This window comes from Budorcas taxicolor, chromosome 25 (genome assembly GCF_023091745.1).
Source record: "Budorcas taxicolor isolate Tak-1 chromosome 25, Takin1.1, whole genome shotgun sequence".
Lineage (NCBI taxonomy): Eukaryota > Metazoa > Chordata > Mammalia > Artiodactyla > Bovidae > Budorcas > Budorcas taxicolor.
The window spans coordinates 45480223-45504965 of NC_068934.1; the positions used below are offsets into that span (position 1 = coordinate 45480223).

Sequence of the window (24743 nt, forward strand, 5' to 3'; positions counted from 1 at the left end):
AAGAATCGATGCTTTCAAATTGTAGTGCTGACGAAGACTCTTAAGAGTCCCTTGAACTGCAAGGAGATCCAATCAGTCAATCATAAAGGAAGTCAATCCTGAATATTCATTAAAAGGACTGATGCTGAAGCTGAAGCTCCAATACATTGGTCATCTGATTCAAAGAGCTGACTCACTGGAAAAGACCCTGATGCTGGGAAAGATTGAAGGCGAAAGGAGAAGAGGGGTGGGCAGAAGATGAGATGGTTGGATGGCATCACCTACTCAATGGACATGAATTTGAGCAAACTCCAGGAGATAGTGAAGGACAGAGGAGCCTGGTGTGCTGCAGGCCATGGGGTTGCAAAGAGTTGGACACAACTTAGCCACTTAAAGACAACAACGACTAAGGACTGGGGAGAACTGGCCCCCTGGAGACACTGCTCATAAGACTGAGCATGTTCAGAGCAGCATCCAAAAGCTCCTTCATTGACCTGCTTGATTCAAATGAACTTAACCTCACATAGACAACTTCATTTCTTTGGGCTTCAATTTTTTCATCTATTGGATATCACTGATAACCTCTACAATCCTTTCTGGCTCTAAAACTCCACTAGTTTGAGGATGAATTGAATTTTTGAATTGAAGTCGCTCAGTCATGTCCGACTCTTTGCGACGCCATGGGCTGTAGCCTATCAGGCCCCTCCGTCCATGGGATTCTCCAGGCAAGAGTACTGGAGTGGGTTGCCATTTCCTTCTCTAGTTTGAGGATGGGCTCTGAGTGAATACAGTTTTAATAATGTGGAGTCAGTCCAATAGTATGTAAGGTTCTAGACCCCAAACAGAATGGGGGCACACACTGATGGGTGACATAAGGGTGGAAGCTGTGGCTTATTCAAGCCTTAGTTTGTAGGGAGCTGAATGTATCTGAGGTCGTTGTCTTAACTTTTGCACAGAGGGGGTTGGCTTCTCCTGGTCATGTTGATGTCCTTATACTGCAGAACCCTGAGACAAGCAGTTAGGCAGGTCATATCCATGTGAGAGATGCACTGCATAGCTGTACGGAAGTGGAAGGAGTGGTTAAGAGATTTTTATTTCAGGGGTTTCCCCGGTGGTCCAGTGGTTAAGAATCTGCTTTGCAATGCAGGGGATGCACGTGCAACCCCTGGTTGAGGAACTAAGAGTCCACATGCCATGGATGATGCAACTAAGACCCAATGCAGCCAATAAATAAATAGTTTATTATTTCATATTCTGGCTCTGCCATTTACAAACTCAGTGTCATACAACCTCCTCTTGGAACCTCAGTTTCATCATTTGTAAAACAACTATAACAATACCTCCCTTACAAGGTTGGGAGGACTACTGAAGATAAATGAAAGGGGAAGGCCACTTAGCACAGCAAGTCCCCATCAAACTTTGCTGACTACAGTGGTTTATATGGCGGCAATCCTGATGGCAGGCCCTCAGATCACAGGCTCCTTTCCCCACTTCTGCCTGTGTCTGGTCCCTGGCTACCTCTGTTAGGCATTTGTTAACTCTAGGATGCTGCTGGATGTTCCAGTGCCTGTTCACCCCTGAAGTTCACTCCAAGGACAAGGGCTTGAAGACCAACTCATCTGAAGTACTTCTACACTGGCACTGTTTCTCCACCCTTCCTGAGAATCCCAGTATCATTCTCAAGGTGGGGCATTTTCTGCTGAGCCAACGCTTGCCATAGGATATATTTTAAATAGCCATCTTGCCATAGGAAAGATTTTAAATAGCCATCTTCAGTACCTTGGTTTCTCACCCATCAAATAGTGAAAATAACAACGATCTCACAAGGTACTTGTGAGAGTAAAATAAAAATGTATGTAAAGAGCCAGTGCTATCTGACAACAGGCTGTCCTGTCAGTCATTCAATCTTAGCTCCCTTCCCCTTGCAATCACCTTCCTAAAGGGGACACCAGAGAGAGAAGAGAGTGAGGGAGAGGAAGGCACCAATGATTTCCCAAATGTCAGCTCTCTTAGCAAGTCCCAGACAGTATTATGATGAACTTTCCATAAATATAATAAAAGCCATTTTTCTCCAGTAAGTCTACCTGTGAGCAATAGAGGTGGGGAGCATGGTCCACAGCACTGAACAAAGATGGAGAAGGCTATGATCCAGGTCTCAGTAGACATATACTCTGGAGCAACACCAAAGCTGTGTATGGGACAGGCACTCTGCCAGCTCCTCTGCCGGTTTTGCCCAGTCCTGGCTTCTTGGAGCTGGGGTGGAAGAATTTTCCAAGGAAAGCAGCCAACACCCTGCCCCACCCTCCTCCTTGGGCAACTCTGCCAGGCAGGACTCTCTCACGAGTTTTCTTTTGGATGTCTGAGGAACCAGCTGCCAAATTATCAGTTTGGGCTCAAGCCCCTCTTACCTGCCCCTCCCTGACCAGCCCTGAGCTCACTGGCTAGAGTCTGGAGGACTACCTTCTTTCCCATCAGCTGGGAATGCTCTCCCGGAGCTTCTCCCGTGAGCTAGAGACTAAGAAACACTGGTCCTGTCATTGGCATATTTAATGCACAAACATGGGGGGCTTGTTCCTTTCCAAATCCTGACTATCGCTGGCTGGGCACCCCGGGATTAAGCTGGGGACCTGCTCGGGACAGGTTGCCAGACAGAATACAAGTCTTGAATTTCAAAAGTCCAGTTTTGAATTTCAGGTGAACCAATGACCCCATGGACTGTAGCCTACCAGGCTCCTCCCTCCATGGGATTCTCTAGGCAAGAGTACTGGCGTGGGTTGCCATTTCCTTCTCCAGGGGATCTTCCCGACCCAGGGATCAAACCCAGTCTCCCGCATTCCAGGCAGACGCTTTAACCTCTGAGCCACCAGGAAAGCCCTTTTTAGTACATTTATGTCCCAAATGTTGCATAGGATACAGGTATAATTAAAATATTTTCAAAACCTGAAATTAACATGTAACTTTTTTATTTGCTAAAGTCTGGGAATCAGAGGCTGGCTTGGGGCACCTGGAGCAGCCCCACCAGGAGGTGAGACTGTTCGGAGGTCAGGCACCCGCTTGGGTATCCCGCATCCGGCACTTCAGCCCCTCTCCAGGCGGAGGCAAAGGGCTGAGGGCTGCACCTCGCGGCGGGACCGTGGGAAAGTTCTTTCGGGAGAAAGGAAGAGTCGTGGCCTGGCCTCATTCCTGCTCGCCCACAGCCTCGGCTGCCACCCGCGGGCTCTCCCCATCGCCGGCGCGCGCCCAGCCATCCGCCCACGGCCCGCCGCCGCCACTGCAGAGCCCTCCCGGCCACGCCAGGCAGGTCCCGGCGGCGCTCCGTGTCTGGGGGAAGGGGGCCGAGTGCGCAGGCGCAGCGGGCCGGTGGGCGGGGCGCGCGCGCGCGCGGGGGCGGGGGAAGGGGAAGGGACCGCGTCCGGCTGCCAGCCGAGGGTGTGGGCGTGGGCGTGGGCGTGGGCGTGGGCGTGGGCGCGGGCGGAGGTCGTAGCCCCCGCGGGCGCCCGGCCACTGGGCGTGGTTGCTGCTCCCGGTGCGGAATGGAGGGGCCGGCCGTGGCAGTTTGCGAGGTGATGCCGGGAAGGGAGAGAAAACAAAGGAGGACACTCTGAGGAGACGGGTCTTGCGAGGAGGCCGAGAAGTTTGGGCAGAGGGGTCTGGCGTTGCCTGAGGGAGAAGGAAGGTTCGGGAATGGTAGGATTCGGTTCAAGTCAGCCTGTCCCTCGCGGGGTTGTGAGGTGCAGATGAGACGCGAGGCGTGGGAGCGCCTGGGCAGTCAAACCTGGGGGGCGCTCAGAAGTATTTAGTCAGTGTGTGTGGGGAGGGGCATGGCCGTCCGCTGAGCGCGGGTGTCGCCCCCGTCTGACGCCCAAGGGTTTGCCACACCTCAGCGGACGCTAGGGTTCGAGCTCAGATGGCATCCCGCGCCGGGAGAGCGCGCGGACAACAGGGATGGGCGCGCTGGGCGGGGGGCAGGGGGAGTCGAGGCCAACTTGTGCTAAAGTGGGGGCGAGGGAAAGCCGGGTCAGGCCCGCGGGTCACCAGAGGTGTGAAGGGGATTCCTGGGTCAGGGCCCGGAGCAGCGAGGTGATGAGAACCTGATGTTCGGACGTCTCAGTAACCCAGTTCAGATTACCGTGGACCCGAGATGCTCTAGAGGGTGGGACTGAACACCTCGCACAGAGTGGCCGCTTTCGTTCATTCGTGGCAGTTTTCACAGCCTTACCTGATTGAATTCTTAACTACTGACCTGGTAGTTAACTGTAAACCGTAGACGGATTAATTACTAGGCATTCAGTTCAGTCGCTCAGTCGTGTCCGACTCTGCGACCCATGGACTGCAGCACGCCAGGCCTCCCTGTTCATCGCCAAGTCCCGGAGCTTGCTGAAACTTCATGTTCATCCAGTCGGTGATGCCATCCAACCATCTCATCCTCTGTCGTCCCCTTTTCCTCCTGCCTTCGCTATTTCCCAGCATCAGGATCTTATTCCAATGAGTCAGTTATTCACAGAAGCAGAACTCAAAAGCTGTGGGTTCTGTCCTAGATTCTGTCATCTGTAAAATCTAAACCTCCAACTCTCTTTGACAACAAAGAAGCCAGGAAGATTGGGAAAACTTCTACTACTAGCTAGTACTTAATTACTTGTTTGTTGTTTAATCACTGAGTCATTTCGGACTCTCTTGCGACCCTATGGACTGTGGCCAGCCAGGCTTCTCTGTCCATGGAATTTCCCAGGCAAGAATACTGAAGTGGGTTGCCATGTCTTCCTTTAGGGGATTTTCCTGACCCAGGGGTGGAACCCAGGTCTCCTGCCTTGGCAGGCGGATTCTTTACCACAGAAACAGATCAAATAGAACCATAGGCTACAAGAGGTTAACCTAAAGGCACCTTGAGTTTTCCCAATTTTCCTGCCTTTGTTGTCAAAGAAAGTTGGAGGTTTAGATTTTACAGATGACAGAACCTAGGATAGAACTCAGAGCTTCTGACTCACAGGCTAGTGTTCTTTTCCCTACTGCTCTCTCATTATGGATAAAGAAACTGCGGGAAAGTCTGAACAGAGGGAGCACAGTAAGTCAGAGGATGTGTGAGGGAAAGTGTTAGACTGTAGAAAAGCCTGAAAACCATCCTTACAAACTGGTACAAATTCGGATCTTAGTTCCCATGTTCTCATGCTGAGTTCTTTCTGCCTTTAAAAAAGGGGGGGGTAATAATTTTTGCTACAGGTACCTCAGTGTGGAAGTGAGAGTCTACTTTCATAAATAATCATGGAAATTAAATACAATATATGTTATTTTAAAATTATCAAGATTGAATGTTTTACCAAGATACCTTGGAGACCTGTTCAACTTAGAATATTGTGTGCAGATGACTTTATTAGAAATAATAGCTAATATTTATTAAGCATTTACTATCTGCCAGGCACTGTGTTAAACATTTTGAATGTATTGTTTTGCTTACATTCAGCAGCTGTCATATGTGGTAATTTGTCCTCATTTTTATAAGTGAGGAAGCAGTGCTACAGAGAAGTTAAGCAACTTGCACAAGGTCACGTGATAGTATTTGACTCATCAGGGTTTCAAACCCAGGTATCTGCTTCCAAAGTCAGTGCTCTTAACTAGTATTCTGACCCTGGGAAATGTTGATACAATGAAAAGTAAAGATTCACAAGCGGATGCCATTATTATTCATAATCTTCATGTTGACTTATATTTGGAAAGAAAAAAAGAAACAGGAAAAACAAACTCCCACTTAATTTTTCCAACTTATTATTTCCAGATGAATTTATCCTTTGAAAAAGCAATTTGTTGTCTTCATTTCCTGTTTTGGACATTGTGTTGAATTTCACTGTCCCTTTTTATGTCACTCACCTAGCTATTTCTTCTGTTTAGACACAATGCTTTGTTCTTAACAAATGTAAATCTGACATTTTGCAAGCAAGAATATTATTTTTTGGAAATGAGAATTATTAACTGTGTCATACAAGTTTATTATTACCATGATTTTTAAAGAAGATTGTGGTTTCTTTGAATTGTGCCCTTTCCAGATTTTGAAATATTTAATAATTTACCAGAGGTGTGAAACAGCAGGAGTATCAAAGGGAGCATTGCTAGAAGGACAGCTAGTGATTTCCATAGAAGCATTAAATTCTAAGCACCAAGCAAATACTCTTCACTGTGTAACAACTAGTAAGTAGAGGAAGAAAAAATACTAATTTCAATCTGTTTTGTCATATTTTATGTTATATTTTATTTAAAATTTTCAATTACTGTTTTATCAGCTCCAGTATTGTTCCATAATTAAACTCAAATTGTTCCATAATTAAACTTAAATGATTATAAAATAAGTATCTGGTGATAGATTTACAAATCTGTCATACAGGAAAGGTGAGTAGAATGACTTATCAGAAGATTATTTATTTTACTGGTTTAAATTCCAGTTACTCAGAAACCATCTGACTCTTGCTCTTGGTTTTAACTTCCTTTTTCACAGCTAAATTACATTACGTTGAATTTTATCTCTTTTATACCCAGCTTTTGGTAGTTGGAAAAGAGCCAAAAAATGAAAAGGAAATGAAATGATGAATGGTGCATACTTTGATAATCCTAACTTGCAGTTAATTTGAAAGTATATGTTTCTTCCATTTGGCTCTTATTGTCATTTTTTGCCTGTATTCTTGGAAAGCTGATGCGTTGAGTGTCCCTGATAACTAATTTTCTTGAATTTGTGAAGTGGAAACTTTTTTGTCTTGCTTTTTTGGTGTGTGTGTATAAGTTTATTGAAGGATATTTTGGAATTAAGTTGTCCTGTTAGCCTTAGAGAAGTCACCCTGAGTCCCAGTTGAGATTGGATAGTAGGTTAGGCACTACAAGACATTTCACACTTGAACTGAATGACCTGTCTTCTCTTTGTGTACCTAGCAGTAAACATCTTCAAGAGGGGTGTGATAGTTTGGTTTGCTGTTAACTCTGCGTGAACTCCCTTCTGACTGAACAGAGTTCCCACCATTCCTGAAGGAGGTAGTTAGCTACACGGCGAGAGTGATGTTTTTCTGCGTATGGTTGTATTAGCTTGTGCACTGATCATGATCCAATAAACTGTGGTCAGAGTGGCAGGGTGATTTCACTCCAAGCAAAGGACTTGAGCCACACAGCTTTTGGCAAGAAACTGAATTACATAGACATTTTGAGCCTAATGGACCGCTTCAGTCCATCTAGTATAAGGAGCATTTCTCTTCTGTTTATTGTCTCTGATCTTTATATTTTTATTCTTTTTGGCAGGAGGAAAGGTGATATGTGCTTGTCATGAAACATTATAACATTATAGAAACATGTACTATGGATGGGGGCTTCCCTCATAGCTCAGTTGGTAAAGAATCCACCTGCAATGCAGGAGACTCCAGTTCGATTCCTGGATTGGGAAGATCCACTGGAGAAGGGATAGGCTACCCACTCCAGTATTCTTGGGCTCTCCTTGTGGTTCAGCTGGTAAAGAATCTGCCTGCAGTACGGGAGACCTGGGTTTGATCCCTGTGTTGGGAAGATTCCCTGGAGAACGGAAAGGCTACTCACTCTAGTATTCTGGCCTGGAGAATTCCATGGACTATATAGTCCATGGGATCGGAAAGAGTCAGACGTGAATGAATGACTTTCACTTCACTTCAGTTCATATTATGGAAAGTGAGACTCTTCAGTAATCTCACTGCATGAGATAATGATTAACATGCAATATGTATTATTCTAGATTTTTCTATGCATATGTTCAGAGTCTCTCACCAAGTGGATAAAAACCAGATTGCCAGCATTCTGGAATTTGAGAGATCGGGGATGGGAGGTTGTGTCTTAGCATTTAGTGTGTATGTTCACTCAGTCCATTTGTTTTTAATAGTACAACTTAAGTTCCCAGCCCAGAGACCCGCGCTTCTATCTTTTCACAGAATAACTTCTCCCCAACCCCTTACCAAATTTAGGAGGGACCAGTCCTTAGAAGGCTGAGTGGAGAAGGGAATTTAAAGATTTGCCTACTTCTTAAATTCATTTTTTCACCTGACTCCTTATTATGGATCCCACCTCTACTTCTAGAGGTTCCTGATACAGCCAGTTTTGAGTTTGGGGGGATTTTTTTGTATATTTGGTATTGTTTCTTTATCTTCGCCTTTTTTTGCTTATAACTCAGTTTTTTGGTTCTTGAGACCTAAGTCCTTTCCCACTAGTTCTCTGGCTTTTCTGTTTCTATTAGGTTGGTGCAAGTGTAATTGCAGTTTTGGACCATGAATTTTAAATCCTTACAACTAGGTTCAAACACATCTTTATTAATCAAAATCGGAACCATTACAATCAATAGATTTCTGCCAAATGAGAGATAAGTTTGTTTATTCCTATAGTGTAAAAATCTGTGCTTCGGGCTTTGATGAACTTTTGGAAAGCATTTTCTTCCTCCTGATGGTTGTGGAGGCGTTTTCCCTGCAAAAACTTGTCAAGATGCTTGAAGAGGTGGTAGTTGATTGGCAAGAGGTCAGGTGAATATGGTTGGAGAAGGCAATGGCACCCCACTCCAGTACTCTTGCCTGGAGAATCCCAGGGACGGGGGAACCTGGTGGGCTATAGTGCATGGGGTTGCACAGAGTCGGACATGACTGAAGCAACTTAGCAGCAGCAGCAGCAGGTGAATATGGTGGATGAGGCAAAATGTGGTGGTCCAGTTCATTCACCTTTTGAAGCATTTGTTGTGAGACGTGTAGTTGGGCATTGTTATGGAGAAGAATTGGGCCCTTTTTGTTGACCAATGTGGGCTGCAGGTGTTGCAGTTTTCAGTGCATCTCATTGGTTTGCTGAGCATACTTCTCAGATGTAAGGGTTTTTGCTGGGGTTCAGAAGGGATTGTCCCAACCCAGGGATCAAACCAATGTCTCTTAATGTCTCCTTCATTGGCAGGCGGATTCTTTACCACTAGCACCACCTGGGAAGCCCCAAGAAAGCTGCCGTGGATCAGATTGGCAGCAGACCACTGGTGACCGTGACCTTTTTTTGTTGTAAGTTTAGCTTTGGGAAGTGCTTTGGAGCTTCTCAGTTCAGACACTGAGCTGGTTGTCATATAAAATCCATTTTTCATTGCACATCACAATTTGATCGAGAAATGATTCATTGTTGCATAGAATAAGAGAAGACAACCCTTCAAAATGACAATTTTTTAAATTTTTGGTCAGCTCATGAAACACCCGTTTATCAAGCTGCTTCTTTGTTCCAATTTGCTTCAAATGCCAAGCAATCATAGAATGGATGACATTGAGTTCTTTGGCAACTTCTGTAGTTGTAAGAGGATCAGCTTTGATGATGACTCTCAATTGGTTGTTGTCAACTTCTGATGGCCGGCCACTATAGTCCTTTTCTTCAAGGCTCTTGTCTCCTTTGCAGAACTTCTTGAACCACCACTGCACTGTCCATTCATTTGCAGTTCCTGGGCCACATGCATTGTAGATGTCGTGAGTTGTCTTCATTGCTTTACGATCCATTTTGAACTCAAGAAAATCGCTTGAATTTGCTTTTTGTCTAACATCATTTCCATAGTCTCAAATAAATATAAAATAAACAGCAAGTAACGTCATTAGGAAAAAACCAAACCAAGAAATGAGCATTAAAACAATGTATAACATAACTTCATTTATTTAAAACTGTATCCCAATATCAGATGGTAAAGAATCTGCCTGCAATGCAGAAGACTCAGGTTGATTCCTGGGTCCAGAAGATTCCCTGGAGAAGGGAATGGCTACCAATCCAGTATTCTTGCCTGGAAAATTCTATGGACAGAGGAGCCTGGTGGGCTACATCTGTGGGGTCGCAAAGGGTTGTTGGATATGACTAAGCAACTAACATTTTCACTTTTTTTCCTTTCCAATATCAAATGACAAATGGCAACAGTGCAAACCTGCAATAGCTTTTGCACGAACCTAATACAATTTTATTAAAGTCATCTCTCTTTTTCTGTATCTTTGTAGGTTTATTACTTCTAAAAATATTCCTTTTCTATTGTTTTACTGAGATTTCAGGAGGGAGTGAAAGTGGATATGTATGTTCAATCTGCCATCTTTATCTGAAAGTGAGCGATGTCATTGGCCTGAAATCTCTGATGATGAAGAATAACATATTCATTACCTAGTGTTGCTGTAACAAAGTACCACAAACTGGGTGGCTTAAATTTATTCTCTTACAGTTATGAAGGCCAGAAGTCCACAGTCAAGATAGCAGTAGGGTTGGTTCCTTCTGGAGGGTCTGAGGGAGAAATTGATTGCTTAGCTCCCTCCTATCTTCTGGTAGTTGCCAGCAAGCCCTTGGTGTTCCTTGACTTGCAGATACATTGCTCCAGCCTCCATCTCTGTCTTCATGTAATGTTCTCCCTTGTGTATATCTGTGTCTTCACATGGCCTTCTTATAAGGACATCAGTTGGATTTAGAGCCACCTTAATCCAGTATGACTTCATCTTAACTTGATAACGTCTATGAAGACCCTCACCCCACTCCAGTACTCTTGCCTGGAAAATCCCATGGACGGAGGAGCCTGGTAGGCTGCAGTCCATGGGGTCGCTAAGAGTCAGATACAACTGAGCAACTTCACTTTCACTTTTCACTTTCATGCATTGGAGAAGGAAATGGCAACCCACTCCAGTGTTCTTGCCTGGAGAATCCCAGGGACAGGGGAGCCTGGTGGGCTCCTGTCTGTGGGGTTGCACAGAGTCGGACACGAGTGAAGTGGCTTAGCAGCAGCATGAAGACTCTATTTCCAAATAAGGTCATATTCACAAGTGTTGGGCCTTAGGTCTTCAAAATCTCTTTCAGAGGCACATCATGAAACTCACAACAAATCAGGAAGTTTCATTGCTGGAATGATCCATCTGTGAGAAGCTGAGAAATGACTATATATAGTTTTTCCTATCATTGTTGAAGGCTTTAACAATTCCAGTGTTTTCCAAAATGTGTGTTACAGGATGTTTATATGAATTTTGAGAAAGAAGTTATGCAGTTCTCTAAACTTGGGGGTTGCTGGTTAAAATCAAATGAATTTTGTTATTTTAGATCTCAGAACTTTTAATATGTCAGCATGGACTGTGAATCTTTAAAAATGGGCTCTAGTATATAGCATTTCCCAAACATATGTAACCTTGTAGTTTTTTTTAATCATCTTTTATTGTTTGTTTTTATAACCTGACTTTTAAAAAAAGTTTTCTTTAATTTTTTGATGTTCTGGGTCTTCATTGCTGCGTCGGCTTTTCTCTAGTTGCAGAAGGCAGAGGCTGCTCTCCAGTTGCAGTACACGGGCTTCTCCTTGCAGTGGCTTCTTTTGTTGTGGAGCATGGGCTCTAGGGTGCGCAGGCTTCAGCAATGAGTTCGGTGGTTGCAGCTGCCAGGCTCTAGAGCACAGGCTCAATAGGTGTGGTGCATAGGCTTAGTTGCTCCGAGCCAGGTGGGATTTTCCCAGATCAGGGATTGAACCTGTGTGTTCTGCATTGGAAGGCGGATTCTTTACCACTGAACCACCAGGGAAGCCCTTAAGTCATCTTGTGTTCTATAAAGACAATTTGGGGCAATGTTGTTACTTAAAAATACCTGTTCTGTCATCTTTGCATTTGAAGGATAGCACTTTATTACTTTAGTACAGAAAGATTGGAAGCATAGCTGAAAATCTGTGAAGCAGGAAGGATGATTGTTCTCTCTGCACGTGTTCACCCCAGGTGATCTGTTTCCAACAATTTGTTGGTAGGGTACTCGTTAAAACTAAGAAAGGATGTTAGAGGATACTGAGGTGTGCAGTGAAGAAGCATCATGGACACACTGTGAGGCATGCAGCTTGTGGTTTGTTTCTTGTAAATGTTCTAGCTCCTCACTGATCTCTAGTGCCAGCCTGCCAGCAGCTTCCCAATCCCTATCCCTGTGGCAAGTCACCCACTCCTTTAGGTCAGAACTAGCCTGTGAAGAACACTAAGTTTAAAAATGCTTTTTGTTAAATCAAAAAATTGTTAAATTTTTGTTAAAGGAATTTCTCATTTAACTAAATCAAAATAGCCTCATGTAGTAATAGCTAGTAGCTACTGTATTGGGCTTCCCAGGTGGCACTAGTGATAAAAAGCTAGCAGGAGACTTAAGCTGCTGGATTTGATCCCTGGGTTGAGAAGATCCTTTGGAGGAGGGCACAGCAGCCCACTCCAGGATTCTTGCCTGGAGAATCCCATGGACAGAGGAGCCTGGCGGGCTACAGTCCATACGGTTGCAAAGAGTTGGACACAACTGAGTGACTTAGCATGCATGCACGCACAGCTACTGTATTGGACAGCACACATTTGGAGAATGATATTGCCTCTTACTCTAGATCTAGATTCTCAATCTGTTTTACCTGCCAGAAGAATACATATTTCTTGAGGTATAGATACATTTCCATTGGTTCTTACGGCAGTGATTCTTAGATTCTTAACTATGGGGTCACATCACCCTGGGGAAAAAAGCCTCCAGGTGGTTGTGATCTTCCTCACCCTCTTAGGGACCTGTTTCCTCACTTACCCTCTTTCCCTGAAGAATTATTGTTCTAGGTGTTCTAATGTTCTGATTCAGAACTCTGAGTACAGAAAATTCTTACCTGATAGTCTGGTAAAGAGTAAATTTACTAAAGACTGAATTGGTTAAAAGAAAGACCAAAAATGTTAATTGAATCTTATACTGGAATATGACTTATTGCCATGAGATACTCTGGTTATTAGCCACAGTTCGCAGTCTTCCTGTGATTTTTTTTTTTTCTATCAGGAATAGTAATATCCAAGAGGCAGCCCTGGTATTTAATATGGGTAAAGGAGTTGCTGTTTGGTTCTCCTGTCTAAGAAGTTATTCTGCCCCTGAACAGTTGGAGCCTCCAGTACTTCTTTGGTGCTTTTTGTTAGTTGTTCAGTCACTAAGTCGTGGCCAACTCTTTGTGACCGCATGGACTGCGGCATGCCAGGCTTCCCTGTCCGTCACTATCTCCCAAAGTTTGCTCAGATTCATGTCTATTGAGTTGGTGATGCCATCTAACCATCTTATCCTCTGCTGCCTTCTTCTCCTTTTGCCTTCAATCTTCCCCAGCATCAGGGTCTTTCCAATGAGTCAGCTCTTTGCCTCAGGTAACTAGAGTATTGGAGCTTCAGCTTCAGCCCTTCCAATGAATATTCAGGATTGATTTCCTTTCGGATTGACTGGTTTGATTTCCTTGCAATCCTAGGGACCCTCAAGAGTCTTCTCCAGCACCACAATTTGAAAGCATCAGTTCTTCAGCATTCAGTCTTCTTTTGGTCCAACTCTCACATCCATACTTGACTACTGGAAAAACTATAGCTTTGGCTGTACGGACCTTTGTCGACGAAGTGATATCTTTGCTTTTTAATACACTGTCTAGGTTTGTTACAGCTTTTATTGCAAGGAGCAAGTGTCTTTTAATTTCACAGCTGCAGTCATCGTCTGCAATGACTTTGGAGCCCAAGAAAATCTGTCACGGTTTCCACTTTTCCCCCTTCTATTTGCCATGAAATGGTGGGACCTGTAGGGAAAGAGCAAATTAGCCAAGAAAGCGATGGTCAAGCCCTCTGCCCCATGGACTCTCCTGCTCCCCACCCCCACGTTCTGTAAATACATGGTTACATAATAGCTGAGATCACTTGTAAGAGCTCTGCGCATGCACCTCACAATGTACCGGCTTGGCCACAGGCCACTTTTGTTCTGTAAACATATAAGCCCCACCTGAAACGCCATTGTGTCCACATTATGGCTGTGTCGTGGCCCAGTTACGGTGTGTCCGCTGGGTCAACTGTGAGTGACCACAGCATGTCTGCTGCTGCCATGGCTGCCGTGCCAGTCAGGAGAGAATAAACATGGCTGCAGTTCCTACGGCTCCTTGAGTTTTCTTGCAGCTTCCCGGCTCATGCCTCAGCAAACAGTGAGATACAGCAAGACAGGACCTGATGCCAGGATCTTAGTTTTTTGAATATTCAGTTTTAATCAGCCTTTTCACTCCTCTTTCACCCTCATCAAGAGGCTCTTTAGTTTCTCTTCACTTCCTGCCATTAGAGTGGTATCATCTGCATATCTGAGGCTGTTGATATTTCTCCCGGCAGTCTTGCTTGATTCTAGCTTGTGAGTCATCCAGGCCAGCATTCTGCATGATGTACTCTGCAAAGAAGTTGAATAAGCAGGGTGACAATATACAGCCTTGACGTACTCCTTTCTCAATTTTGAACTGGTCAGTTGTTCCATGTCCTGTTCTAACTGTTGCTCCTTGGCCCAAATATTAGTTTCTCAGGAGACAGCTAAGGTGGTCTAATAGTCCTGTGTCTTTTAAGAATTTTCCACCCTTAGTTGTGATTCACACAGTCAAGGGGTTTAGTGTAGTCAGTGAAGCAGAAGTAGATGTTTTTCAGGAATTCCCTTGCTTTCTCTGTAATCCATGAAATTCCCTTGCTTTCTCTATGATGGTCATTATTAGTGACCATCTTTTAAATATTCTGTATCTATCAACAGTGATTTCAGGCTCCCATATGATTCTTTAGATAAAATCCATTTAATTGCTTCATTTGTGATACTTCTTTGTGTTCTGTTTCTTGCAGTTGCTGCTGCAGGAAGCATTTATGGTGGTTTGGTCCTCAAGAAGCTCCTTAAAGGTAAAGAATTATACCCAGCTTCCACAAGATTAAATCTCTTCCAGTCAATAAATTTGGTATTTTCTGAAACAAACAATATATACTGAAAAATAGGGTTGTCAGATACAGCAAATAAAACTATGACTCCCACTTAAATTAGAATTTCAGATAAACAGTGAATACCTTTTTAGTATACAAATGTTTTATGCAATAGTTTATCCTGTAGTTTATCTAGAATCCTACTGAAAGATCTATAAAATTGTATAAATATAGGAAAAAAATTGTCTAGGCCTAAGGCAAGATACCTAGGTCACTGTTCTCTGAATACTTTCCATACAACCTCAAGCAAAGTTTTCCCAGATGTGAAATACAATCTTTAGTAAAGTATTTGTTTCCATCTATCTCAGAGAAATAGTATATGGAAAATGCTTTTACTATAAATCATTTTGGCCAGTTTTAACACTGTTTTACACATGTCAAAGTTGGTATGGTTTAGGCATTTTCAGTGACCTTGATTTTAGAAGTTTTTTTTCCTTTGACTTGAGAATAATCTACAACCAAAGGACCTGCATTAGTTTAAGGAGACCAGAATGATTTGAGAACCACTGTGCTTTCCTTTTTATCTTTTATGGCTGTGTGGTTTGTAACTATTATCCAATGGACCTGTCTTTTCCTAATGAGTGCTAAATTTACAACTTTTACAAAATAATTTTTTAAAAGAAACTTTTCCCAGTTAAATCTGAAGTATAAGTAGATTGTAGTGTTTTTTTAAGCTTATGTTGTCATTCTTTAAGAAGATATGCCGTGTATTAAATATAGAAACAACCCAAAAGCTACGTTAGAAGGATATAATGTTATAAATGTTTGTGAAATGTATAACCATTGGACTTTTTAAAATGGAATGGTTTCTTAATGCTTTTTAAGATACAATCAATTTAAAATTTTAATTTATACCTAGATTTCCAGCAATTCAATTGCCTAAAACCAAAGTACCTGCCTTTATCTTGGTCATATCAAAGAAAAAAAAATACCATATGTATTTTTTGCAACTCACAGTATGAAAGACTAAAGACATAAACATATAGGAAACAGTTCTGCCTTTTGAAACTTCTTTTTTGAAGTAATTTTTAGTTTAACCATGGGGATTTAAAAGTGTTTGCTTATTAATTTAAGGGTCATCAGGTGTATTCCCATTTGCCTTTGAAATTTTCTTGGCCCTCTGAATCTATTGATATTTTCCAGCCGTCTGTATCCTTCAGCTTTTTGCTGTGTGGTTTTAATTTGTTTATATTCTGCTTGGTGTACACACATTTAAAAGCAGTAATTATTAAGGACATGTAATAAGACAAAAAATAAATTGAGACTTGTTCTTCACTCTGTAGGAGATATTCTGTGGGAGCTTGGGTAGAATTTTCTCCCTGTGGTGACAATCAAAATGATGATTTCTTGAGTATTTACTGTTTACTTAGCTTTGTGCTTGACATAGAGGGGTTACACTGGTAAACATGATATATTTGGTTTCTCCCCTTAATGCCACATTTAAGATATCTTAATTATTTAATTATACTGCCTCCCAAAGCCAATGCCTGGAAGAAAGAGAGAATTGGCTTACTCTCCTGGAGAGTTTGCTGCAATTCTAAGACTTTTAGGAAATCTGAATTCAACTTTAAGAATCATGAATTGACTGCCTCAAAATCATCCAGTCCATTTATCAATCTTTTAGTTCTCTGCTTTTTTGGATTATGCCATTGAGATGATGCAAAGAGTGGAAAGATCATTCTTAATGCTGCTGCTCCATTTAAGTGTGTGAAAGTGCTTTGAAAGAAATGAAAATTCATAAAAATAAAAGAGAATATGTCATTAACACCAGGGAGGAGAAAGACTATTTCCTGCAACATAAACCTGTATGGCGCAATGAGTGGTTAGATCATATATAATGTATGGTCTTTGACTAATCTTTGACTAATATTTGTGAAAGTGCTTTGAAAAAAGTGAAGAGCCATCTAAGTACAAGGAAGTGGTTAACACTAGGGAGAAGGTGTTGAGTATAGTTTATGGAATAACCATCTATTTATTATGCTAATACAAACTTTAGGCAGTTTGTGTCTTTTTTACTTAATTTGTTATTTTAACAAATTTTGTGCATATTTATTTAAACTATTTTCATATCCTGTGATAAAGTTGAGGTGGCTAACATTTGTATAAAGAGGAAGTACTGCACATCAAGTACACAATAAAAGTTGAGTCATTTGCTCATTGTCAGTCACATTTAGTGACCAACTTTAGCCCGTCTTCTCTCCAGCTGTTAGGCCTCATAATATTAGCTTCCACTTGATAATGCTATTTATTCTTACTAATTAGTAACAAAAATAACTCAATAAAGCTCACAAAGGAAACTGTCCAAGATTAAGATTTGAATCCCTTAGCTCTCTGGTTTATGTACCATTAATTATGCCTTTATTACTATTGTTATTTAGCATTCCTATAACATTAGCAAACTGCTTTAAATTGGTCCTTTCGCAAATCTTTTCATTATTAATTAACTTCATCAGTATGTCTCTGGTGGCTGATGGATTAACCATCAAATTTCCTGGTGATAAAGAATCACATACCTGTACAAAATTAATAGTATGCCTCTGAATTCAATTTGTTAGCTGTTAAATCCTTTTCATTGCTCAGATGATTTCTTTCCGTGTCCAAAATAAGGACTCCCCTCTCTCTAGGGGAACTTTTCCTCTGGCTCTTGAATACTTCAGATCAATTCCTATACAAACAAGCTCATATTTCTGGGTGTTTTCTTTATGCTGGATTAATAAACAACAGATGAGATGATTAGATAGCATCACTGACTCAGTGGACATGAATTTGAGCAAGCTCCAGGAGATAGTGGAAGACAGAGGAGCCTGATGTGCTGCAGTCCACGGGGTTGCGAAGAGTCGGACACAGCTTAGTGACTGAACAACAGCAACAGCAATAAACCAAGATACTCTCCTTGGTTCCCTACATCTCTAATAGTTTACGTTCTTTTAAAATTTTTCTTTCTTCTCTGTCCCTAATGATCTATCTGTACTTTTGTCCAGTAAACCTTTATTGAATCTCGGCCTTGCCACAAGGACAAGTGAAAATAAATACTGTGTGGTAAGTACTATGTAGTGCTTCTTTGGTAACACGGAGGGTATTCCCTAAAGTTCAGTCACCAATATGCCTTTCTTCCCTTCATTATTATTCATCATTACTCTACGTTTACTTCAGATATCTTCTACTTTTAAGGCTTTAACTGTCATTTCTGTGTTGATGAGGCTTATTTTTTCCTCTCTCTCTAATGTGTTTCCAACTTTGATTGTCAATTAAATTATTCCGTTTGAGGGTTCCTCTGAAATATCATATGCAGCATATCTGAAACAGGGTTCATTTTCTTTCACTTGCTGTGTAATCTCCATTGATGTTAGTATCTCCGGTGATACTAACATTTTCATGATTCTCCAGGCTGAAAATTTTCACCTTTTTGTTTTTGAGGGGAGGGTGAGGCTTCTCCTTTTCTTTTGTCCATTATCTAACATAATTGAATTTTGGTTAATTCTGCTTTTATAGTGTAGCATTATTTATTAAATTATATATTAATTTAAACATAGCTTTATGTCCCTCCCTTGTGCTGTTCTGTGCCCAGTTGCTCAGTCAGTGTCTTTGGGATCCTTTGGACTGTAGCTTGACAGGCTCCTCTGTCCATGGGATTTTTCGGGAAAGAATAGTGGAGTACATAGGCATTTCCTCTTCCAGGGGATCTTCCTGACCCAGGGATCGAAACCACATCTCCTGTGTCTTCTGCATTGTAGGTAGATTCTTTACTGCTGAGCCATCAGGGAAGCCCCGTGTTCCTCTCTTAATGACTCCCAATTGCTTATTAAAATAAAATACCTCAGACTCTATTTGAGGTTCTCTGTCAATTAGAATAATCTTCTGTACTTTGAAGGATGATGCTCATTACGATAAATTCTTATGTGTTTAAAAATTCATATCCTTTCATATCAATATATGTACTACTATTCTTCATAGTTATCCATTTATGTAGAAATCATTTACATATTCCTTTATGAGTATACTTATCCATGTATGTAGAATTAATTCTATCATGAATATCTATTTTGTGAAACATGATAGTTTTAACTCATTCTTGCCCAGGTCTAGAAACTACTTCCTAACATGTCCTTAGTGAAGAAAAGAAGGAAAAGAAAGGTAGAAGAAAATGATGAGATGGAGGAATATGAAAAAAAGGCATACAAAAAGTTCTTTATTTCACTGTCTCTTCTAAGCATATTATTTTTACTTGTTTTTTAATCTTAAATATTTCATCACTCTCATGTTTATTGACATAATTTAGCTTTTTGCTAAAATATAGTTTGGCCAGTTATTTTTTAAAAAAGTTCATATATTTTTCCCAAGTAAGAAAATTTACAGCTGTTTTTTTTTTCCCCCTTCAAAAGACTAGATAGGAATACCAGCTCTTGAAAGCAGGGAAGATGACTTTGCTGTTGATGTATGGTTATATGGTTATGATAGTTCAGCTTTTGCCTCTTTCCTGCATTCCACCATTTGGGCATCAGGGAGAAGACTTCAGTTTTGTCTTCTTTTGTTAATTTGTTGGGAATGGAGGTGAGGAGTTGTGCTTTTCATACATTAGAGATGCTGATGTGTCCAGGCTTGCTCAATGTTGAGTGAGAAACTCACAGTGGTGAACTCTTAAATGTCTGGCTTAATATATATTTTTAAAATCCAAGGTTCCCATATTCAAAAATTTAAAGTCTATTATAATTTTATATCTTACAAGATATATAATTTTATATCTTACAACAGCTCTAAATATCACTAGTTATCTAACACTTTTTCTCCCACATATGTGTTCTGTAGACATGACCTCATTCTCGAGAGACAGGTCAGACATAAGTTGTCACCATTTCTATTTCAGATGAGGAAACTGTGACTTACCTCAGTCTCTGATATTAAGTTTAGAAGTCAGGGAAGGGTTTGTGGACTTAGGTCATTGTTTATCCTGTGAGTCCACACTTAATCTTCAAGGTTTTGATACATTCTAAATAGTCTCTTGATGCTAAATTTGCATAACACATGGCAAGATTTTATAAAGAGAAGATTGAAGATCAAAAGAAGTTAGAATAAATGAATTTCCCTTGTTTCTTTAATATTTAAATATGCCCTTTAATTGGCTTGAGGAAGTTCTCTTTTAGTCCTAGCTTGCTGAGTTTCTATTAGGAATGGATGTGGGCCTTTATCAAATATTTGTATGCATTTATTGAGAAGATCATATGATTTTTCTTCTAGAGTGTTGATATGCTGAATTACGTTGATTTTCAAATGTTAAACCAACTTTGCATTTCTGGGATACATCCCAGTTGGCCATGATGCATTATGTATCCTTTTTATGTATTGTTGGATTTGATTTGCTGACATTTTAAAAATAATTTTTCCATCTGTGTTCATAAGAGATACTTGTAGTCTTCTTGTAATGACTTTGTCTTATTTTGGTATCAGAGTAATAATGACTTCATGGAGTCAGTTGAGATTTATTCTCTGGTCTTCAATTGTCTAGAAGAATTTGTGTGGAAGGTATTATTTCTTCTTTAAATATTTGGCGCAATTCATCAAATGAAGCTATCTGAGCTTGATTTTTCCTTTGTGGGAAACATTTTAACTACAAATTCAATTTCTTAGATAATTCCAGGTCTATGGAGGTTATTTATTTATTTTGAGTCAGTGTGGGTAGTGTTTACCTTTCAAGGAATTTGCTCATTTCATCTAAGTTGTTATATTTATTGGCATAAAATTGTTCATGATATACCCTTATTATCCTTCTATCCTTTTAACACTTGTAGAATATCACCTTTCTTACTTCTGGCGTTGGTATTTTATTTTTGTTCTCTCTCTTCCTCGCTTTCTCTTTCCTTAGCCAGTCTGGCTAGAACCATATTCTTTCTGTTGTGCTCTATTTCATTGATTTTCACTCTGATCTTTTATTCTTTCCTTTCTTCTGCTTGTTTTGGATTTCTTTTGCTTTTCTGTTACTAGCTTTTTACAGTGGAAGCTGTAATCATTGATTTGAGATAATTGCTTTTTATACTGAAGTCATGATACTCCAAAATTCAAAGTTTAAATAGTTCCAAAGTTTTAAAATTGTATTTTTTTTATTATTATGGTTAATCTGGAGTTTATTTTAATTTATGATACAAGTTAAGAATCTAATTTAAATCTTTTCTTTTCCCCAATAATTTGTGTTATTTTTCTGTCATAAACCAGGGCTCTGTATATGCTTGGATTTGTTTCTGGGTGTTCTAGTGTTTATGTCTGTCCCTAGGGAGAAATATCAATAACCTCAGATATGCAGATGACACCACCCTTATGGCAGAAAGTGAAGAGGAACTAAAAAGCCTCTTGATGAAAGTGAAAGTGGAGAGTGAAAAAGTTGGCTTAAAGCTCAACATTCAGAAAACGAAGATCATGGCATCTGGTCCCATCACTTCATGGCAAATAGATGGGGAAACAGTGTCAGACTTTATTTTTTTGGGCTTCAAAATCACTGCAGATGGTGACTGCAGCCATGAAATTAAAAGACGCTTACTCCTTGGAAGAAAAGTTATGACTAACCTAGATAGCATATTCAAAAGCAGAGACATTACTTTGCCAACAAAGGTCCTTCTAGTCAAGGCTATGGTTTTTCCAGTGGTCATGTATGGATGTGAGAGTTGGACTGTGAAGAAAGCTGAGTGCCGAAGAATTGATGTTTTTGAACTGTGGTGTTGGAGCAGTCTCTTGAGAGTCCCTTGGACTACAAGGAGATCCAACCAGTCCATCCTAAAGGAGATCAGTCCGGGGTGTTCATTGGAAGGAATGATGCCGAAGCTGAAACTCTAGTACTTTGGCCACCTCATGCAAAGAGTTGACTCATTGGAAAAGACTCTGATGCTAGGAGGGATTAGGGGCAGGAGGAGAAGGGGACGACAGAGGATGAGATGGCTGGATGGCATCACCGACTCGATGGACATGGGTTTGGGTGAACTCCTGGAGTTGGTAATGGACAGGGAGGCCTGGCGTGCTGCAATTCATGGGGTGGCAAAGAGTCGGACATGACTGAGTGACTGAACTGAACTGAACCCTGTAAAAAAAATTTGAACCTGGTATTTTGGGGGTGGGAAGAGGCAAAAAAGGTATTCCTTTTGATAACGAACATGTTTTCATGTTGCTGCTAAGTTACTTCAGTTGTGTCTGACTTTGTGCGACCCCATAGATGGCAGCCCACCAGGCTCCTCCATCCCTGGGATTCTCCAGGTAAGAACACTGAAGTGGGTTGCCATTTCCTTCTCCAATGCGTGAAAGTGAAAAATAAGAGTGAAGTCACTCAGTCGTGTCCGACTCGTAGTGACCCCATGGACTGCAGCCCACCAGGCTCCTCTGTCCATAGGATTTTCCAGGCAAGAGTACTGGAGTGGGTTGCCATTGCCTTCTCTGGTTTTCAGGATAAGTTTTCTCTTTCTCCCAGAGTCAATTTTGGAGGTATAGTTGTTCCTTGAACAACGTGGAGGTTGTGGTGCCAACCCCCCACACAGTTGAAAATCTTCGTACTATTATCTCTGCTTCAAAAACAGATGAATGGATAAATGACTCATTCAAGGACAGGAAGCTGAAACAGTTTAGATAGAATTAGGACTCAAACCCTAGTTCTTCTGATTCCACATATTGCAATTGCTAGTCAGATGCAGTCTTTTCCCCACGCTTAAGTAACGACCTGTAAAATGAAAATGCAGATACTATAGTTATTGAAAAAAATAGGTGTGTAAGTGGGCCCACACAGTTCAAATGCATGTTGTTCAATGATCAACTGTATATATATTTCTTTTTAAAAATGCATGCTTGCACACACACATTTTATTCTTTTCATTCATTATTCATTCATTCATCCAGTACATATTTATTGAGCACCTGCTATGCTTGAGAAACCTATATGCAGGTCAGGAAGCAACAGTTAGAACTGGACATGGAACAACAGACTGGTTCCAAATAGGAAAAGGAGTACGTCAAGGCTGTATATTGTCCCCCTGCTTATTTAACTTATATGCAGAGTACATCATGAGAAACACTGGAATGGAAGAAACACAAGCTGGAATCAAGATTGCCGGGAGAACTATCAATAACCTCAGACATGCAGATGACACCACCCTTATGGCAGAAAGTGAAGAAGAACTAAAAAGCCTCTTGATGAAAGTGAAAGTGGAGAGCGAAAAAGTTGGCTTAAATCTCAACATTTAGAAACGAAGATCATGGCATCTGGTCCCATCACTTCATGGCAAGTAGATGGGGAAACAGTGGAAACAGTGTCAGACTTTATTTTTTGGGGCTCCAAAATCACTGCAGATGATGACTGCAGCCATGAAATTAAAAGACGCTTACTCCTTGGGAGAAAAGTTATGACTAACCTAGATAGCATATTCAAAAGCAGAGACATTACTTTGCCAACAAAGGTCCTTCTAGTCAAGGCTGTGGTTTTTCCAGTGGTCATGTATGGATGTGAGAGTTGGACTGTGAAGAAGGCTGAGCGCCGAAGAATTGATGCTTTTGAACTGTGGTGTTGGAGCAGTCTCTTGAGAGTCCCTTGGACTGCAAGGAGATGCAGCCAGTCCATTCTGAAGGAGATCAGCCCTGGGATTTCTTTGGAGGGAATGATGCTGAAGCTGAAACTCCAGTACTTTGGCCACCTCATGCAAAGAGTTGACTCATTGGAAAAGACTCTGATGCTGGGAGGGATTAGGGGAAGGAGGAGAAGGGGACGACAGAAGATGAGATGGCTGGATGGCATCACTGACTTGATGGACGCGAGTCTGAGTGAACTCCGGGAGTTGGTGATGGACAGGGAGGCCTGGCGTGCTGCGATTCATGGGGTCGCAAAGAGTCGGACACTGACTGACTGACTGACTGCTATATGTTAGGTATTTCATCTTAATTTTCAAGTTAATTGATATTATTTATACTATTCCTTTTTTATTTAAAAATATGTGTACTCATCTCTTTGGGGTTCTTATCTTGGTTTTTGTGGGTTTTTTGCCTTCTCTTTCTCTTGATGGTGGTAGTATAACACTGCTGCTGCTGCTGCTAAGTCGCTTCAGTCGTGTCCGACTCTGCGCGACCCCATAGACGGCAGCCCACCAGGCTCCCCCGTCTCTGGGATTCTCCAGGCAAGAACTCTGGAGTGGGTTTCCATGTCCTTCTCCGATGCATGAAAGTGAAAAGTGAAAGTGAAGTCGCTCAGTCGTGTCCGACTCTTAGTGACCCCATGGACTGCAGCCCACCAGGCTCCTCCATCCATAGGATTTTCCAGGCAAGAGTACTGGAGTGGGGTGCCATTGCCTTCTCCGAATATAACGCTAATAGCAAATATTTCAAGACCTGTTCAAAGTCACAAATCTAGTAAGTGATTGAGTGGGATATATGAGCCTAGACAGACTGGGTCCAGAGGCTTTGTCTTAGGCACTGTTCCGTAGTATTTTGGTCTGTTTTACAGTATACTGTTTTGCTAGAAGTTTGACTACTATATTAGCTTTTCAGATAATCAACTCTGTTTATGCTCAACAAATGAATGGATACTAATTTCTCTTTTCCTTTGACAACTTCTCACTTCATTCTCATACCACTTGAAATCTACAGCTTGGGTCATATTTGGTGATTGAGTTTTCAACGTTATGTGAGAGGCACGTGTAAGCTTGGAAGAATGATCATGTTTTCCTCCCGTTTTCAATCTGCATCTTTTTGTTTGGAGTAGTGTGAGGCTTAGGTGCATATTCTTTTGCTAGGGACTTGAGTGAGCACATCCTTGTTGACTCATTTGCTTGTTGGTGAGCCAACAGGTTATGCTGTAACAGCTCTTCATCTCTGCTTTTTGAGGGCGTTAATGAAGATTTGACACTATTTCTGAAAGTTTGCTGATTCTCTGTTAAAATGTTCTGCTTTCTATTTCCTTCTTTAAAGCATGTCCGGAATTGTTTCCCAATGTGGAAATAATTAGCGAATTTAACTAATGACAAGCCACAGAGCCAACCAAAGAACTTTTCATCTTTTGGCTTA

General features: G+C 41.3%; 1 protein-coding gene across 1 annotated transcript in view; it reads left to right on the forward strand.

Moving 5' to 3' along the window:
* The first annotated feature begins 3454 nt into the window (after window positions 1-3454).
* Window positions 3455-24743, forward strand: part of C25H11orf80 (chromosome 25 C11orf80 homolog) — an 88541-nt gene continuing 67252 nt past the window's right edge. Inside the window, exons 1-3 of the mRNA XM_052662331.1 lie at window positions 3455-3542; window positions 6018-6159; window positions 14589-14642. Of these exons, the coding sequence (XP_052518291.1) occupies window positions 3513-3542; window positions 6018-6159; window positions 14589-14642 (226 nt within the window). The 5' untranslated portion in view covers window positions 3455-3512. The remainder of the gene's footprint in view (window positions 3543-6017; window positions 6160-14588; window positions 14643-24743) is intronic.